A 19,540-nucleotide genomic window follows, 5' to 3' on the forward strand; every position below is an offset into this window, starting at 1 on the left:
TAGCATATGTAAATGTCCTTTACGCAGGCGCAGTGAGGGTCTCTGGTGGTCTTCAGAAGCCCTCTGGTGGTCTTCCATAGTCTTCCTCACTTGTCCGATACTTGACCTTTCATGTGATTCTGCGCAGTACGATTTTTGCCATCATGTATTAGATTTACATAAAATACATTCAATGTTAATTCTTGAATTTAATATTTCTAGTGATTGGCCCTCAGTCACACCACCTTATCAATATTCTTATACTAAAACAATCATTGGTTAATCTCACTTAACTCTACTGATTGGAATTTCTCGTTAATTAGATCAAAGTAAATCTTTACCAAAGCTTCCGTGGTTAACTGATTTCAAACAATACTCGAATTCTTATAGTTACACATAATACATTTTCTTAAGTTCCTAAGTTCCTATTAATTTAAAATTCTGACATCTGTTATCTAAGTTCTAAATATTTGTACTAGATGATTTTAACCAATTTCTCCGGCCTTGGTACAGGGCTATACAGGAGATTTCACAGCAGCTGTTAGTTGTTGGTTAAATATATAAAATGCAATATATATAATTTTGCTAAAATAGTTCTTATAGTTCCATATTCCTATTATGATTAATTCTAACTAATAACAAATCAGTAACAATAACACAATATGACGTTTTACACCAAGATTCAAAACAAAAGTTTTCCATCATCATTTTATTTTCCTTAATTTTCTTTAGTCCTGTTAGTAGACCTAGTGGCTGGCCCATAACTGATGGGCCACATGTGACTTTCATGGAGTTCATGAGACTCCTGTTCCCAGAGTGCATGTATCATCTGACAAGCAGCAAGGCTGTGCTAGAAAAGGAGGAGGTGGCTAATCTTAATGCCTGTTGTTGGGAAGTGCAAAGTAGGAATCACTGTAGCAGATGTCACTTGGTTGCCATGTGACTGAGTGAAACATTCCGTCCCCCAGCAGAGAAAAGGAACCTGCTGGCATTGTCATCTCTCATCTGTGACCCAGTTGCAGACCTTCTGTGGTTTTTAATGATGAGGAAGTTTTACCATGTGGTTTTATACAGTCAGAAAGATTGGTCAGTCTTGCCATAGTTTTTTCCTTACTGTGAAGTCCCTTCTACAGTGTGCCACAAGTCTAAAAACATTTTGATGTTGTTTGAGTGGGGCAGAACCACAGGCAGGTACTAATCATTTTTGAAGGAGGAAAAAAACAAAAAAGGAACCTTTGAGTAATATTTGTTTGTATCTGAAAGGCTATGCAAAGCCCAGAATGCTGCCTTCAGTTACGTTTAATAACAGAGGGAATTAAAAAAGGTAATCCATACACTCAGGTGATCTCTAGGTTTCTTTCCTGTATTTGGATATCTCCTTCCTCACTTGTTCATGTGGTCAGGCTAAAGTGAGAGGGACAATTGTACAGGGAGGTTACTTAGAGTACTGCGGGAAAGCTGTATTAAATCATTGTGGAAGTTGATAGATTGCTGTTGTCCCTAAAGAGCCTGAGATCTAAAAAGCCTCTTGGCACTGTGGTTGGAGCTGTGTGGGGACAGGACTGTGTTATTTGTTGGTGCAATGTCACAGTCGAGCTCTGACTGGAACAGGTCTCAGTGCTTGGTAATTCTGACTCCTAATACAGGCAAATTCTGCCACACTTTCACTCTAAGCACCAACTGTACTAAAAATTTATTATTGAAATACATAAATGTGAATATGAGGAGGGAGTATTTGCTAATATATGCATTATATTTTAAAACTAGGCTGTTGGCAACATAATTTTTATGTAAATTGGTATGTTTCAAATCATCTAGACATTAGGAGACACTCTGAGGATGTTGAGAGGGAAGAAGAGAAAGAAAAATAAGAGGCCATTTTCAGGTCGAAATGCAGAAGAGATAGGTGAGAGAGTTTTGAGGAAAGAATAAACCATTCAAGTAGGATGAGTGATAACTGTAGGTTTAAATCTGTAGAAAATGTACCGAGAGAAAAGATTGCCTTGGGAAAAAATAAAGGCTGCGTTGATAATGAGGAGGAGCATAAAAGACAATTAAATTAAATATTGTGTTATAAAGTCAGAGCTGCTTATAATCAGAAACAGTCTTAAAAGTTAAAAAATATTTATTTCAGGCCATTCCTAGGTCTAAGCCAAGCTGTTAAAATAAAATAAATGAACTAGAAAAATTTAAAGTGTAGATAGAATATGGCTGAAATATGCAGTACTGTTATGAAAGGCAGAATGTCTTTATGCCTGACACATAGCTCATGTAATTATGTGCATTATTCTTTCTTGGATAGCTGAAACACATAGGTCTTGACTATTAGAACTTCTGTAACACCCACATTCCTATTGATTCTTTTGGGAGACAGATTATTATTTGTTTTGGAGTGTGTAGAAGCTTCAGTCAAGGAGCACAAACTTATAAGAGGCACTGTATAAAAGGGAAAAGAAGTTGGACCCTGTCCCAAAAAACTGTTCTTGAGGAAAAAATAGACATTCTACAACAAATGACCATCATGGATACAACACCACTTTCGTGATACCAAACCAGAAGACACTCCCTTGTTATCTTTTTCCTCCCTGTGCGTTATTTACTACATTCCTGCTTTCTGCTGTGAATAAGACAGACAATGCCATCAATTACCATCTGCATTGTGCATTTATGGTAGTAAAAGTTATGTAACCATTATTTTATTAATATATGGGATAATGTAATAAATGCCAATATTTTAAGGCATATTCTGGAGAGAGGTTTGGGGTGAGGATGGACAGTTAATATATTTATTTTAAGGTACATTTCAGTTTAAGAGACATCTAAACACAAAATATGGAAATACTTGCAAATGGACTTTATTCTGTGTTTCTCTGTAGTGTGCACTTCTGCCTACACTATTGATAGTTATTTTTACACTTGATTGTTTAATCTGTGGATTTTGGTACATGAATATTAGTCAGGATGTCCTAACATAAAACTCTGATTTGTATATAACAGATGTGTACCATCTTACATGTGTACATCTTGCAGTGTGACAGTGATTCTGATGTGTAGTCCATTTGTGGTTTAACCACAATCCTAAAATGGTACAAGACATCCAGAGGATAGGTACTGTAAAGTTTTCTTATGTTCCCAGCCTCTATGTTTCTGTGGGTGGTCACATCTTTCCCTTAACCTTTCAGCTTCACAAGCCTTTGCTCACATAAACGTATCTAGAATTTAACAGTATCTCTCCGTTTCTTGAACTCTTCCTTTTTCTGTTCTCTTAAAGTATTTGAGTTTTTTGGTTTTCATCAGGGAATAGAGTATCTCTTTTCAATAATGCAATCCCTATTTCAAAAACAACATGGCTAATTTGGAAAGAGTGGTGGCCATAATAAAGACAAAGATCACTAGCCTCTTTGAAGATCGCCTGGGACCCCATCTTTCTGGATTAAGTAAAGGACAGGTTATTTGAAGCAATACCTGTCCTTTATGTAATGAGGTTCTTTCTACTGGAATATCCTTCAGCCTCTGCTGTATGGAAATCTGTAATTTTGAACAAATAATAGAAAGATGAACATCAATACTTTCTTCTGTTTTAAGAAAAATAAAATACTTACTCCTTTAAAATCCATGGCATTAGAATATAGTTCATTTCCCAAGATTTTCAGATGCATAGGCTTATTTATAGGAACATGGGATTTCAGCAAGATCAATTTTGTGGTAACACTCAAGAATCTTTACTATCAAAATAGTGTGGCACAAAATTTTATAAAGGTTACAATTTCTTAAGATTTTTTTCATTTATTTTAGCCTTGTAATCTAATAGTGGTTTTAACTTTGAATTTTTCAAGATACCATTCTCAACTGCCGAGTGTTGCTGAAGTTCTTGAGACATAATTGCATAAAACCTAAGTTACTTTAATTTCCATTTCTAAAACTTGAACTTAAGTTACAATTTATAAAGAAAAACTGTTGCTAACTTGAATGATAAGGTGCTGAAAAACTAGTACCTTTGAAAATCTGCTCAGCAAATGTTAAAATGTCTAGTGTTCTGTAATAGTTACAATGTTCATTTTAGAGATGTCATACTTGAGACCATTCATAGGAAGAAATGCCAGCAATTGGAATTCCCTGTTTTTAATATTTCAGGCAATCAGAGTGGCATTATATGTGCAAATTTGTTCTTTAGTTAAACAGGGCACCCTGCAGATCTGTAACTCCTCAATGAGGTCTATCTTTGGTGCTATTAGGGTATTACTCTTGCTTTTCTGCATAATCATTGAAATTTTTTTTTTCATTTCCTATGGCAACACCATCTAGATAAAAATGTTTACTAGTGAGCTGTATGTTCCTCAGCATTACTTTAAATATCTGGATTATTTACAAGATATTGATATCCAGTCCATGAAACAACTGTGCTGGAATCCCTGTGCAGATAGTATCATCTGACAAAACTCTTCAGAGGACACTCCTTTATTGTTTATTTAAGGAAGAAGGACTAGAGTCAGGTTTATTTAAAATGCATGCTTTAAACTCTCATAATGGAAAAATAAATCCATGTTCTGAACAGCTTTCAGTCCAAATGAAAAAAGATAAAGCATGTAAGAAGAGGGCAGCTTCATATAATTAACATGGAGTTATTAAATATTGAAGTTAAATGAAATGATAGAGGGATTAAATACTGTGAATCTCAAGCTTTTATGTAGTTTTAAATGAGAAGGAGTCTGCTCATAAGAAATTTGTGTTGAATTAAAGGTCAGCATTGGTAAGCAAGATAAACAAAATGGTTTTTTAAGTACAACTAAATACATAGGAAAACACAATCTCATTTGTTTATGACCTTTTTCTGTCCTTGTGACATGAATGAAAACATTTTTTGTGGTATTAGATACTTTCCCCAAGATTTTTAACTGTATAGACTTAAATGTATGAGAACTTAATCAGATGTGTGCTACTGGAGTTACATGGCTAGCTGCGTGACAGGCTTATCTTCTAATTCCAATTTTGTTCCTTGATATACAGTACACAGGCAACCTCCTGGCCTGAAGGTTGAGACATATAGACAATGGTAGTTCAGAATTCAGTTTTGCATTCTGTGTAGTTTATTTGTTGTGACAAATATCAATAGATAAATTTATAAGGACTGGACATCATAATCAAGGAGATGAAATCTCTTTTGTATTAATAAAAATAACTTGTAAGCTTAGTGACAATTTAAGGCACAGGGTAAAAATGCTGCTAAAAGTTTTACATATCAATATTGTGAGTAGAGTTTTATGAAATTTGTAGCTAGACTGTTTTTCCTGAACAATACAGGTTTGGGCTGACCAAATGTTGTGGTTTAACTCCAGCCAGCAAATACGCACCACGCAGCCGCTCACTCACTTCCCCCCCCACACCCAGTGGGATGGGGGAGAAAATCAGGAAAAGAAGTAACACTCGTGGGTTGAGATAAGAACGGTTTAATAGAACAGAAAGGAAGAGACTAATAATGATAATGATAACACTAATAAAATGACAACAGCAATAATGAAAGGATTGGAATGTACAAATGATGCGCAGTGCAATTGCTCACCACCCGCCGACCGACACCCAGCCAGCCCCCGAGCAGTGATTCCCCCCACCCCCATTTGCCCCAGTTCCTATACTAGATGTGACGTCCCATGGTATGGAATACCCCTTTGGCCAGTTTGGGTCAGGTGCCCTGGCTGTGTCCTGTGTCCTGTTCTTGTGCCCCTCCAGCTTTCTCGCTGGCTGGGCATGAGAAGCCGAAAAATCCTTGACTATAGTCTAAACACTACTTAGCAACAACTGAAAACATCAGTGTTATCAACATTCTTTGCATACTGAACTCAAAACATAGCACTGTACCAGCTACTAGGAAAACAGTTAACTCTATCCCAGCTGAAACCAGGACACCAAAGCATTTAGCAAGTTCCTGTTAAATGTTTAATATTGATTTAGACAGTGTTAAAAAGAATGTCTTTCCTCCACTCCCAAACCCCCCATTTTTACAAGACAGTCAAGCATACTTATAGCTACATAAACTTTTAAGCATGTCAGAATAAATACAGAGTACAGACAATAGTTTACTGCCTAGTATTATCAAGTCCATTAGACAAGGCACTTGACGCTTTTGCTCAAATAAGCTTGTAATAAGAATGAGCTACTAACAAAGGAGTCCTCCATGTCAAATTTTCCCCCTTTTATAATATAAGAACAAATTCTGCTAATGGGAATTGTCATTATTGAAAGGCTTTCTCTTGAGGGCGAGAAGATGTGCTTATGGCAGGAGACTTTCTTGTGCAGGCTATTTTGTGCAAAATAGGTTTTTGTTGTGCAGTATGATCAAACCAATGCCAACTTATCTGTATGATCTCCACTGAGTATTTAATGTTGCTCAGATGCACTGCTTATAATGTATTCTTTGGTTAAAATGTTCTCCAAAGAGTTCACATCTCATAATAACATATCATAAATCATAAAAATTCTGCTTTAACTGAACTTAGTGTCAAAAGTGTGAAAACTCACATTGCCTTAATTGGAGCAGGAATTTTCCATTATAATTTTATGTAAAAGCACATAAAGCATTATGATTCGAAGTTATCTATCTAAAAGTAAACCTAGAATATAACTACTGGTGTTTCAGGCAATGATATCACATGGAGAACTAAGCATGCGAGACAGAAGAATAAACTTCTTCTTTGCAATTTGTCTTTGACAAAACATATAAAATGTGTTTTTATATATGAAAGATTCAGGAAAGTTTTCAGTTTCTTTTGTGTGTAGGGAAACAGAGCATTCTGTTTTCTGCTGATATAGCCACTCAATGTTTTTTTCCTAATGCTGAGAAAGATTTAATCCTGTAAAATGCAAACATTTATTTACTTCTCCTATTTCCCAGCCATTTTCAGTTTCTACTTCTAGCTTACTTTCTTTTCCCTCAACATGCATTTATCCATATCCTTGTTGTCTCTGCCTTCCAGAGGAAGACTTAAATTCTTTACCAAACTCCTAATCCTCATTTTTTTAGTGGGCTAAGCCCCCAAATCTGCCTATCTTCTGAACTCTTTGTTCTTAGCTGCTACTCTATGAGATTTTAGATTTCATTCCTATCTTTGGTTTCTAGCCCTGGCCCATTCTGGAGCAGGCAATGCAGGAAATCCAGGTTTGCATGTCTGGTCATATCTTGGTGGAATTAAGGTCTTCTATGTTATAAAGTCACGTGTGTACAATACAGTCACATGTGACAATCTTTGAAATATTCCGGTTACCAGTAACTAGAGTTCCTGGAGACTAGCAAATTTCTGTTAAGGACGTGAGTGAGTGTTCAAAACTTCTAGCTTGATCGTGTAAGAGTGAACATGGCATAAGCTATATTTGTGAATCAAAATCATCTGATCTCTCCCTCTTCCCCTTTAAAGTTTCTGCTTCTTGATCCAAAGCCCAGGGCTGTTAAAACTATCCAGAGAAAAGGCACTGGATTTCAACAATTATAACAAATTCTATTTTTCCGTAGCCTTTTTCACTGAAATACCTGAAACAATGAGCTTGAACTCTGGCTCTTGCTGACCCCACAAGTTTTAATGTGGCATTTACCCAGCAAAGTATCACCCCAGAGGAGGAGTGGATTGCCAAACCGATGGCATCCAGATCTGGGATTCATTCAGCCATAATGATCGTGCATTGCAGGTGTCAGTATGTCATTTGCATCATTAGGATTTTTATGTTATGCAGTATCCTCTTAATAGGACACTAGAAGCATTCTCTTTTTTTGCTGTACAAGATAAGGACTTGTTGCTTGTAGTGCAGACTGCATAAGGAAAGAGGTTCAGTCTCATATTCTACAGAAGTTAATGGGATTTCATGCTTATGTTTAAAAGGCTTCCTAAGCATCCTCAGTTTGGCTGTTTTTTAAGGGAAGGCCTTTGACACTTAGAAAGACAGGATGCCAACAGGCTGAGCTGAAGATCATTGAAGTTAGCAGATGAAAGGACTTAGAGCTGAACTAAGTAGTAAGAAAGTCTAAATTTTCCTCCAATTTTACTGGAATCGACATCTTTAAGCTAGAGATAGAGATGAGAGAACATATTATCAGTACATTTAAATGGAAAATAGATCCATTATGCTGTCTTTGAAAAAAGAAAGAAAGAAAATATTTGCATTCATAAAGTAATTCTTAACCCTTGTAACTTGCTACTTCAAGTTTTACTTCCTAAAGTTTAGAAATCAGCAGTTAAATCAACTAGACAATATTGACTCTGCCCTAGTGTCAGTAGTTAAAGCTTCTAATATTACCTTTTTTTTCTTTCATAGTTCCTTTATAATGTGTTATTTTTGGATCAGTGACATTTTCTAAGTATTTTAGGTCAGAAACCATCTGAATTTTGGAAATACCATTGTACTGGACACATGCTGCTTTCCACCCACTCCTCCCACCCTGGACATGTGTCTATCTTGGGTTATGGAAAAGATGTCTTTCCTCATAAGATGATGTCCTCATATATTTTGTCTATATTGTGGTCCAGTTATAATAATACTTCTGCACTGACAAATTGTGACTCTGTTGACAGGCATTAAGACTGGGAAGATTTAATTTACTAAGAGTATGATTGCCTTCAAAGAGCCCTGTGCATGTCTTGCGGTCTGATAAAGCAGGCGGTTGTCTTTTAATGTTGTAGACATTACAGACAAAGAGTTTTGTGCACCTATAGCCATACTCATAGTAAAGGGGTTTTTGGTAGCTTGCCAAAGAGCTTGGGATGGGAGGTGGTTGTTATTTTCTTTTCCTACTGCTGATGTATCAATGTCTTGTCTGTGATTTTCGTTTCTGCTGCAGAGCTTCCCATGGGCCATTTGGTGCAAGTGTAAAGTGCTCACATGCAATCATAGTTTGTAGGGGAGTTTGGCGTGAGGGGTTGGTTGTTTTTCTTATTGTGTATCAGGTGGCAAGTAGCAGGGTGGGTTTTTGAGCATGCCATCTGGAAGGGGTAAAACCCAGGGTACTGTGCAGAGGGTGGGGAAAAGGCACCAAAGTAGAACGTATGAGTTCAGCATATGTTTGGGATTCTAAACTTCTTCTAACCTTTCTCTGTATGCATTTTGCTAAATTTTGGGACTTGTCCTTGAATTGACTTTCAAGACAACATTCCTGGAGGCATGAGATTTCCTGCAGACTCTACAAAATGAATTTGGGGTTTTTTTGCCTTTTTCTACTTCATTGTTCTACGTGCCAAATGCATTTGCAGATGGAACACAGAGCAACAGTTTTCTAGCAAGATGGTTTAATTACATCCGAAGGCTTGTAATCACAAGCTTTGGTGGGACAGACTATGAAAATGCAGTGTAAATGGTGCGTACAAATTTTAATGAATTGACCTGTAACTGCAATAAAGGAAAAAGATTAATTGCCTTATCCTAGATGCTACAAATTATTTACATTATGATTTTATACTAATGATGAATAAATTATAGGAAGGAGGCAAGTTTTAAAAAAAACAATGCACAGCATAGGTACATTTTATCTGTACATCTTAACTAAAATATGCGTTTGAATTCATGAAAGCATTATAGTGAATTCAGCTTCTACCCAGCTAGACAAACGTAAGGAAAAGGTAAACAATAAATGCTTTCAGAGAAGATATTTTGTAAAAAAAACCAAAATCATACTTTTTTCTTTTTTTTTTTTTTTCAGTTTTAGAGTTAATATAAGTGTGCTACAACTTAATATACCTTAAGAGGGAAAAGAATTTTCTGTATAGCTCTTATCTGCTGAGTATCCAGCTTGTTCACTTTTTTGAGTTTAGCTTGCTGTATAGTACTCTGCTGTCACAGTTCCTGAAACTTCACATACAAATCTGTATATATATTTCTTCCATCATCTTTAGCAAACACAAGCCAAAAAATGTAGTTTGCCTTTCACTTTCTTTTATAGAATGCTGTTAATTGTAAGCACTGCTGAGAAACATTAAAATATTTTTTCACCATTCATGCCTCTTCTATTTTAAAGATAAAATAAAAAGTTCCCACCTCATTTTAAAGTTTATAAAAATTACAAAAATGTACATGTTAATGTTCAAGAGAGTCTAATAAACATCTTATATAATAGGAATTACATAATTTCTTAAATAATGTGAATTTTGGTTTTTTTTCTATTTAAAAATAAAGTTTCATATAGCCTAAAGTAGAAGCATGGCAGAACTTTTTTGTTCTGGTGTTTAAATAAATGCAGCATGGCATTACTATGTCTTTGGAAACCTGACCTAAAATTTGACTGGGTTTGATGTAACTGAGAAAAGAATGCAACTTTAACGCAGTTTGGGGGGCATTTTAAACTAAATGTAGATTGAAAGGAAAAGCATAACTGTATATATTTACATTAAGATCTTTAGGTTCTAACCAATTATAGTAAAAGAAAAAAGTGATTTTTCTCTTCAGATGTGGCTTTGGATATCTGTCAAAAAAGTAAAGCTCTTAAAAAATCTACTCAGCTCATGGGATTTCCTTAATTTTCCGCCAATATTCAGTATGTGTTGTCTAAACCACAAATTATTCCCCTAAACATGAATACAGCCTGGATGCGAGTGCCTGTTAGTCTATGTCAAACATAGTAAATTTATTTTTCTACAGTAATAAAAAAAATCTGAAGGTCACTGCTAGAAAAATGGAGAGTAAAAGGAAATATTGCTTACATTACAGGAATTCATATTTTCAGGTGCAGGTCCTGCTTAAAGCAGAGGAATTATTGGCTGAGTTGCAGGTGATGTTTTTTTTGCGATACATTAGTATTATAAAAGTAGAGAGAGTAGATAAGGGAGGAAAAAAATTCATGCTTTTAAAAAGGGCACAACTACAAGAATATGTAATTTGTATTTAAAAATATGTACTTCTCAAATATCTTGAAATTTGAATCAAAAGCTAGAATGAGACAGGACAAAAGACTTTTGAATTGATTTTTAAGATTCTTTTTGTTTTAAAGATACTGCATAGGGTTAGGAAAATGGCAGATATTTATGAGGGTTGTGTTGACCTGTGGATAAATACTGATTTGAACCAGTCTCTCATTTTGTAGTGGCCCTTTTGTCTTGGAGGAAGAAATGTAAAGTATTCATTAATCATGTTATATTTGAATGTGCTTTTTTTAGAATGTAGTATCTTATGAAAGCTTATATAAGTGGTGTATGCGTTTAGTAAGAGTTTCTCTGTTAACATTTTAGCAACCTTTAGAAGACAAAATATAAACACCCACCCCAACCAGAACACCAGCTACTAATTGCGGAGATTGAAGTAGACGGACGCCTGTAAAGTTGAAAGCAGATGACAGACAACCCTTTATTGCTAAAACACACACATACTTATAGTCACATATTCTGCAAAGTCACTGTACACACGCACAGGCATAAAATATGATTGGTTATATCAACACTGTACACGCGCATAAACATAAGATATAATTGGTTATATTAACTCTGTACACGCGCATAAACATAGGACATAATTGGTTATACCAACTAAAACGTGTGAAACTTGTCTCAGTCTAATTGGTCAAGATAAACTGCTGAATTGAGGTTCTTTGTGCCAAGTTCCCTTTATGGTGGAATGTGCACTTGTGTTCTGCTAATTGGCATCTTTCTTTTTTTATCTTCTTGTTTATTCTGTTCAAAGTCTTCTAAAGGCATCTGGAATGCTCTTGCGACCGTTAGCTAAATATGTGTCTACACTAATCTCAGTATTATAGATTCCTTATTTTAAAACAAGTATCCAAAACAGTGTGAAAGGATGAATAATTTTCATTATGTGAAAATATTTCAAATGTATAGACCTTTTGATGCAAAAGAATTGTTTTGCACTCCCAAAGAGTGTGGATGTTTTCCATTATTTTTTAAATTTCCACACCACAAGTTACACAAAGCTTGTATAGTCATAATTTTTCCTTTGGAGATGGACCTTATAAGAGCTTGCAAATAATTTGACCTTTTATTGTATTTTGCTTTTGTTTTATTGTTCCTTTCTTCTTCCTAATACCAGTCTCTAAGGTCTAGGGCTAAATTGTAGAACTTGCTCTTAATGTACTTTCTTCTCTTCCCACCCCAGCATAATTTAAGGAATTATGTTGTTGTCACTCATTTGACTGTTGTTATTGCTCATAGGACACTAACTGAAAAAAAAATAAGGCTAGTAGAATTGCAGTCGCTTTATACTGAGACTGTTTCTTAAGCAAAAGTGTCATCAAAACCATTCGGTAGAATCTACAGGAGGAAAGGGTGTGTGTGTGTTGGGTTGGGGTTTTTTTTTGTGTGTGTATGTGTGTGGGTTTTTTCTTCTTTTTTTTCTTTTTTTCTTTTTTTTCTTTTTTTTAGTTTTTTTTCTTTTTTTTTTTTTTTCTTTTTGTGAGAGCTCAGACAATAAACAGAGCCAGGAGGAAGGAAAAGCTGGATTTGGTACTTTAACTTTTAGTTACATAAGGAGTTCCTTCTTCATGCAAATTCCTATTTACTAGTTCATTATTGTTAAATTGTATCTGCCTTCAATCAAGAGATCGCCTTTTGTTCTGTACAGCATGTGTTCTGTATAGTCAAAGCCTTTGAGTCATATCGGAGCACCAATGGAGCATATTTATGTGTCTGGATGTTCAGGCAATTCACATATTCAAATAACAAATACAGAATACTTCCAACTGCCCTGCAAACTGGAATCCCAGATGCCATACAAAGCTCTGAAATTGCATCCATCACTTCTCATATTTCAACACTGACAAGACTTTTGGCCTTCATCCTATTACATAAACTTGCCAATCTCTCCCCTGGCTGTATAGTCATTACAAGATGAAGAGATTTGAGTTCCCTATTTTCCGTTTCACCTTTCCCTGACACATCCTCAGTTTAATCTTCCCATTGCTTAGCTATTGCAAAAATGGGCAAAACCACTGTGAAGATAAGTATGCTTTCTTCTGAAAGAATTATATTGCAACATATAAATGATCTCAAAGTTCTCATATTAGTTGTTAGAATATAAAATAATTCCCCTTTAAAAGGACCTTAGATCACTCTTCCCAAGTCCACAATTTCCTAATGATTAAAGAAAGAAACAAGAAGGAACAAGAATGAATTTCAGTTTGCCATAAATATATTTATGTACTTTGCCCAAATAGCCAGTGAACAAAATAATTTGTTAATTGCCCAGCTCTTCTGCTGTGGCCAGAGCCCTCTCTATTGTTTGGTGTTTTTTGCTACTTTCTTCACACAGAAGAAACTATGTGGGAAGACTTGAAACTCGTCCTCGTATGGAGGTTTTACAGAAGACAAGGCAGGAAACAGTTTAGGGTTGTGTGTGTGTGTGGAGTTAGTTAGTTTGTTTGTTTTTGTATTGAGGTTATTTTAAATAATGCCACCTGGTTCAATTTGGTTTTGCTTTAAGTGTCAACCCTCCATCTTTGAGGTGATTTCTGTTATCTCACCAGATGTTTTCTGTAGCATCTGATACACACAACTAAATAATAAGTACAAAAATTACCTTGCATCTGGACTTGGTGAAAACATGGTAAATATTCCTTAGTGCAGTGTTCCTTCATACCTGGGGTAGCACATTCTTCAAATTGTAATTTGTTTAGGCTAGCACCATTGTATGACTTATGTAGGAGTTCCAGAAACATAACATTGTGATTGTAGCTGTGGGAATAAATTGCTATTTATAAGCATAGCAAAGCTAAGACTGTTATGAAATAAAAAGGAAGGGGAAAATGCATCTTTGTACTGTTCAATAAATAGGAGATGGTTGGTGAGAGGGATGGATATTGAAAGGGTTCAGGAGTAAGACAATCTGATGATACATGGTATATTCCCTACTTTAAGTGCATTTTTGTGTGATCTTCCGATGTACTTCAAGATCAGATATCCTAGTGTGCAACAGCTGTATTTGAAGGACAGATTTTTCAGAAAAACTTCAGATCCCATTTAAGCATCACTAAAGCTGGTTAAATGGAAAAGAGGTGGTGGCTTTTATCAGTGATTAAAATGTAGAAGTTTATTTTTTGTCTACAATGTACAGAACATAAAAGTAATTTTAGATATTTTTCCAAAAATATAAAATGAGAAGTTGACCAAGAGTCCAATGTTCTCACCTGCCCTTTTGCTTGCCATTGTGTCTTGACAGGAGTTGTGTTTCTTTGCATGTCCTTTCTCTTGCATCACAGTTTTGCAACTGAAAGAAGTGTTCAGAAGTGTCTGACCTTAATTATATCTGACAGTTGGGTACACATTGAAAAGATTTTGAAAACTGGCTTTTTACTTTGGTGTCTTAATTAGAGGGTTGTCTGTAAGTGTTGGTTTTCTCATCACTGAATTGCAGTACAATATACATATAATTTTGGTTTAATATTTCAATGTTTATGAAGTACTTTGGGATCTTGTTAGTGGCTTTTCAGTAATAACATTAATACTGGATGTGCATTAAATAATTTCTCTTTAAAGATAAAATGAGCTAAATGGATGTAAAACACAAATCAAATTAATTAGGCATACTATTTCTTTTCTAGTGAACAAACACAAGCCCTGGATTGAGACATCATACCATGGAATCATAACTGAAAACAATGACACTGTAATTTTGGATCCTCCCCTTGTTGCTTTGGATAAAGATGCACCTGTTCCCTTTGCAGGTAGGAACATACGTTAACAGCAGCGTTTTAGCTTATGGATTGCATTGTGAAGTTACTAGCATTTGTAAGGAATGAATTTGTGGTGCAGAGATAATGTAATCTGAAGAACAAGTTTAGAGGCTCTATCTCAGTACTCAGGACTTGACCATTGGCCCATAGACCTTGAAATGAAGTGTCTTTTACAATGAACAAATGTGTCTGCTCATTTGTTGTGAAGCAGAAGTGATTATAAACAGCATAATACAGCAGGCTTCCCGTATCAACATATTTTTTAATGAAAACACAATAATTATATAATTAAATTTGAATTTGCTTTTATGGAAGTGAATCATTACAATTGCCTAAAGTAATAATACATAGTTAATTTTGTTTTGTAATAACAGCCCCTGCTTTCTCTCTTCTGATTCCACTCCCTAGTTATGGACAAACTATGTGACAAATATTTAAAGTTGCTTAAACCTTATGTTACCATGTTAGTACTTTATAACTGTCAAGACTTGGACAGAAAATTTAATGGAGGTTTTGAAGATTTTGGCTCAGATTGCTGTATGATAGATGTATGTCATATAGAAGTTTTTACTTATATTAAGTCTATTTTTCCTGACACTTATTCTGTCATATTATGAGTTCCTTAACCAGAAAATAGTACTTTTGCATGTCAGGCAAGTTTTCTCTTAAATTCCCTGTTTCATTAAAAATATTTTTGAAGAAAAGGGAGAATATTAAGGCCTGATAGCAGTATTGAAACCCTAAAAAGATGCAATTGTTAAAAAGATTATATGGCTTAAGAATGTTCGTCTTTTATAAGGAAAGGAGCTAGTGAAGTTGAGTATCCTTGTTCTTCTGGTATACAGTCATGTTCAATAAGCAATAAGTCAAAGTACTTGGCCCAAACAGCATTTTACAACGTCATGTAAGAATTGTTTTAGCCATTTCCCCCCAAAGCATATACTGGCATAAACTCATACCCTGCAAAGCAGGGATTCACAAAATGTTTTTTATATATTGAACCCCATTTTAATATCAAGAATGGTTTGTCACTCATGGTGCCCCATGGTTCTTGGTTGCACAGAACACTTGTCTTCCTCAACTCTATATGCACTGGGGATGTTCAGTGGAGGGGACTCAGCTAAATTTAGTTAGAGGTAAAAGCCTCAAATAGCATATACGTATGGATACAGCAACCTCAGCATGAAACACCTTTGTCTGCTGATCAGTTCCTATGGCACCAAGTTACTTGCTAATGGAGGCATAATCAATGTCCATTCAGAGATAAGTAGACAGCCTCTAACTGGGAAGTACTAATTATAATCAGAGCAGGTGTACTTCATACAAAGATGCTCAGGATAAGGTGTCCTTAACTCAGGTACTAGTTTTTGAAGCAAAGGAAAAAGTATTTGTTTCCAAATTATTTCTCTTAATGCCTTCATCAAGAAGCAACTATATTTAAAACAAGCAAAAAGTGTGGAATGAGACTATGAATGATAAACAGTTATCCATAATGTATTTGAGCACACTTTTTTCTTGTAATAGTAACTTTCACATACATGTGCAATTCATTCTTCCAAATGTTTGTGGAAAACAGTAATGTAAACAGATGAAATCCTTGCTAAACTAAATCTGTCTGTGAAATCTTCAGGTACAGTTATTTAGGAATGAAGATCACTTCCTAGTGAAAAGATGCCCGTTTCATTTTGGGGGGATTTTTCTATTACTATGAATGTTTCATCTCATATTTGCTTCTTTTACTTGCATTCCCTTGGGATCTTTACAGGGATGTTAATCACATGTGCTGTTTCCACTGATACTTTTACAAACTCCTTGCTGACTGGGGATTTTTGCTAACCTGATTATTTCCTATGGTTTTTATACTGGGGCAATCAACATGTTTTCCATGAACTAAGGATTTACTTTTCTTGTAGAATGAAATACTGAACTTGCACAGACAAACTGGCTTTTGCGATAAAGGTTACATTAGACAGTAGTTTTAATTTAGTTTATTCATTTATTTGAATTATTTATATTTTAAGAAGTATTATGGGGTCTTGGGGGGAAAATACTTGGTGTGTATTCCCCAATATTAGTAGTTCATTTCCAGGTAATATTGTACATTTCGCCTCATGATCTGCAATCCATATGTAGTATTATAATACTGATTGAACCCTTAATTCCCTTGAAGGGCCTGGATTCCTTACCTGTTTGGGAAAAACTTCTGTGTGCTTTTTTTAAAGACTCTTACCTTTTAAAATTGTTGGAGTAACTTCTTATTTCTGTTTTAAATTTCTGCTTTAATATAATGTAATTTTATCTGGCTTCATAATATCATTAATTTTATTATAGCTCTTTATAAAAAATTCAATTTGTGAAATGTGTTTAGGAGAAGAAAACTGAAAATATATACAGCTACAACATTAACAATATTTGGTAGCTGTACATTTAATAATATTGTAATGTGGAATTTTTCTATGGCCATATTTTGTTTAAGTGTGGAATACTTACTCTACAGTATAATAAATTGGTGTTCAATTGTACCAGAGAATCAGAGCTCCAACAGTTTCTTTCCCATGACCCTATTAATAATTTCTGTATTTTGTCCAACCATTGTAGAAAAAAATTTTAAATTTAGTCTTTTGATAGATTTTACATGATTTTTTTAATTTATTTTTTTTTAATGGGCTCAGATTCAAGAATATATCAGGGCAGTTTCTGACCTGTGCTTATATATCTACTTAGATCTCCTTGAACAAGCTATACTAAAACTAAATGTGCATGGTTTCTTCCTCTGGAACTACAGCTGCTGCAAAGGTATACCAGCAGGTTGTTGGCTGTTCAATCAGCATTTGTGTTAGCTTATAGAAGTAGACATTTTTTTCAATAATATCAGTGTGTATTTGACTTTAAAAAAAACCCACAAAACCAAACAACAGAAGAACCCCTCCAACAAACCAAAAAAAACCCAAACCACAAACCAAACAAAAAAGCCCTAACCCAGCTGCTATATATCCTTTCAGTTTTCATATGGGCATAAGTCCCGTAGAAACAAAATTGAACTAACAACAGAAAGCTCTCAAGCCAACCACCAGGTTGATGTGCCTAGGGAGTGCCTGTAATCACTGAGAGGCTGAGGAAAATTTGCAGGGTTTATCATTGAAAGGGGTGACAGGTCACGGTAGCTGAAATGAATATTTATTTCATACATTTATTTACTAATTTATTCCTATTTATTCCATATTTATTTCTATATTTTGCTACTGAGGGCATAGTCCTTTTGGAACCATGCTTAACTTGTGGAAGTAAGGGTGGGTAGTCCTTATGTTTATGGCCAAGGCAAGGAGAGCTTCAGAAAGGAGGTGCGATTGTGTCAAGCTGGAAAGTATGTCACATCAAAAAAGGTCTGCTGGGGCCATGCCTGCCTTGGACACTATAGACCTCACTGAGTTTTTGTCTCCAGATTGTGTTATGCTTTATAAAACAAAGTTAGTGTTGAGGTCTGGGATATCTGCAGATAGGCAGCTAGCACTGTGGTCTCTAGGATTATAATGATGACAAGACGTGCACTACTAGTAGCAGATACCAGCAGATAAGGAGATTGCACTGTTCTTTCCATGCAGGAAAGCACAGGTCTGCTGTACAGCCCTGGCTTAAAGGAACCAGGAAGGGCTCTTTGTACTGCTCGCTGTAAAAGCTCTGAGTTCAGCAAGAGGAGCCTAGAAATGGTGCAGGTTTTCCAGCTCTGAGCTGTGTATTATCAGGGATGCTTTGAGCAACGTACAGATCAGCTTGCTCATGTTGGTTGCCCTGGTGCACAGGTAGTTTATGTGTTTTATATTTTTCACCTGAGCAAATAATCGTTCACCTAATAACTACTTTGTTACTAGGCACAAAAGCAGAACTAAGCTATTAAGACACATTTGGTATTAATCAAGGATTCTTATCTGCCCTGAGTGATTTGGTTTGTTTTCTATACCCATTCTCATGTTCTCATTTTTTTTTGTTTTAAATGTTAATTGTGGCGTAGACATACTCTAAACAATAAACAGTATTTCTGTTTTCATTTCTGGAAACTTTAACATTATTCCTAATACCTGTGCCTTTTACTCTCCATGGCTACTAAGGTAGGTCTTTTATTAACTGTCTTGTCAACCCCTTCTAGTAGTACACACATTACGGTGCACGTCAAACCCCTATTCATGGAGTGGTCACAAGAGAAAATAACTATAATCTGCACTTTTCTTCTCACCTCTGTCTAATGTTTAATATCAAGGGTGATGACAGGAGAAAAAGGAATCTTCTGTGCAGTTACCCTCTCAACATGGCTGTGTTTGCAGGGAGGGCTAACAGAGACTAACAGGACTAAATGGCCATGTGAAAATGCTGGCTGTCAAATGCAATCAGCCTATTTCATAACTGGAGCATGAAGACATTCACAAGATTGCAATGAATGGTCTTCGGTGTCTCTTTATCTTATGAATTTATTGTGAATTGTGCAATAATTGGAGTATATGTAAAATCATGGTTTTCAAAATTATCATGGTATGAACATATTCACTTTCTCCTTTTCATGCAAGTACATCTTCCAGACCTCTAGTTTTGAAGGAAAGCTTGAAAATACCATTGCAAATGGTTAAGCGTGAGAAGTAATATGAGTAGTTTTCCAAACTTCAGTTTTTCAAGTCCTGACCTGAAAGAGATTTTCACACATTGGTGTTGAGATACAACTGATCTATAAGATAACGACTTACCACAGCAGCCTGGCGCCTTTTGCAGGGTATCACAGAAAAAAAACCCAAATGAAAGAAAAACAACAAAGAAACTGCAAGTACTGTAGAAATAGTTATGCCTTCTGTCCCTCTCTTCAAACAGTATTGTGTAGGTGCAGTAGGGGCTTACTTATTACCAAATTTAGGGAAATCCATTGGA

General features: G+C 35.4%; 1 protein-coding gene across 1 annotated transcript in view; it reads left to right on the forward strand.

The window, feature by feature from the left end:
* The first annotated feature begins 12,876 nt into the window (after nucleotides 1–12,876).
* CLSTN2 (calsyntenin 2) overlaps nucleotides 12,877–19,540 on the forward strand; it is a 232,763-nt gene continuing 226,099 nt past the window's right edge. Inside the window, exons 1-2 of the mRNA XM_010568410.1 lie at nucleotides 12,877–12,901; nucleotides 14,498–14,620. Coding sequence (XP_010566712.1) covers nucleotides 12,877–12,901; nucleotides 14,498–14,620 — 148 coding nt within the window. The remainder of the gene's footprint in view (nucleotides 12,902–14,497; nucleotides 14,621–19,540) is intronic.

This window comes from Haliaeetus leucocephalus, unplaced genomic scaffold (assembly GCF_000737465.1).
Source record: "Haliaeetus leucocephalus isolate CR32 unplaced genomic scaffold, Haliaeetus_leucocephalus-4.0 Scaffold240, whole genome shotgun sequence".
Lineage (NCBI taxonomy): Eukaryota > Metazoa > Chordata > Aves > Accipitriformes > Accipitridae > Haliaeetus > Haliaeetus leucocephalus.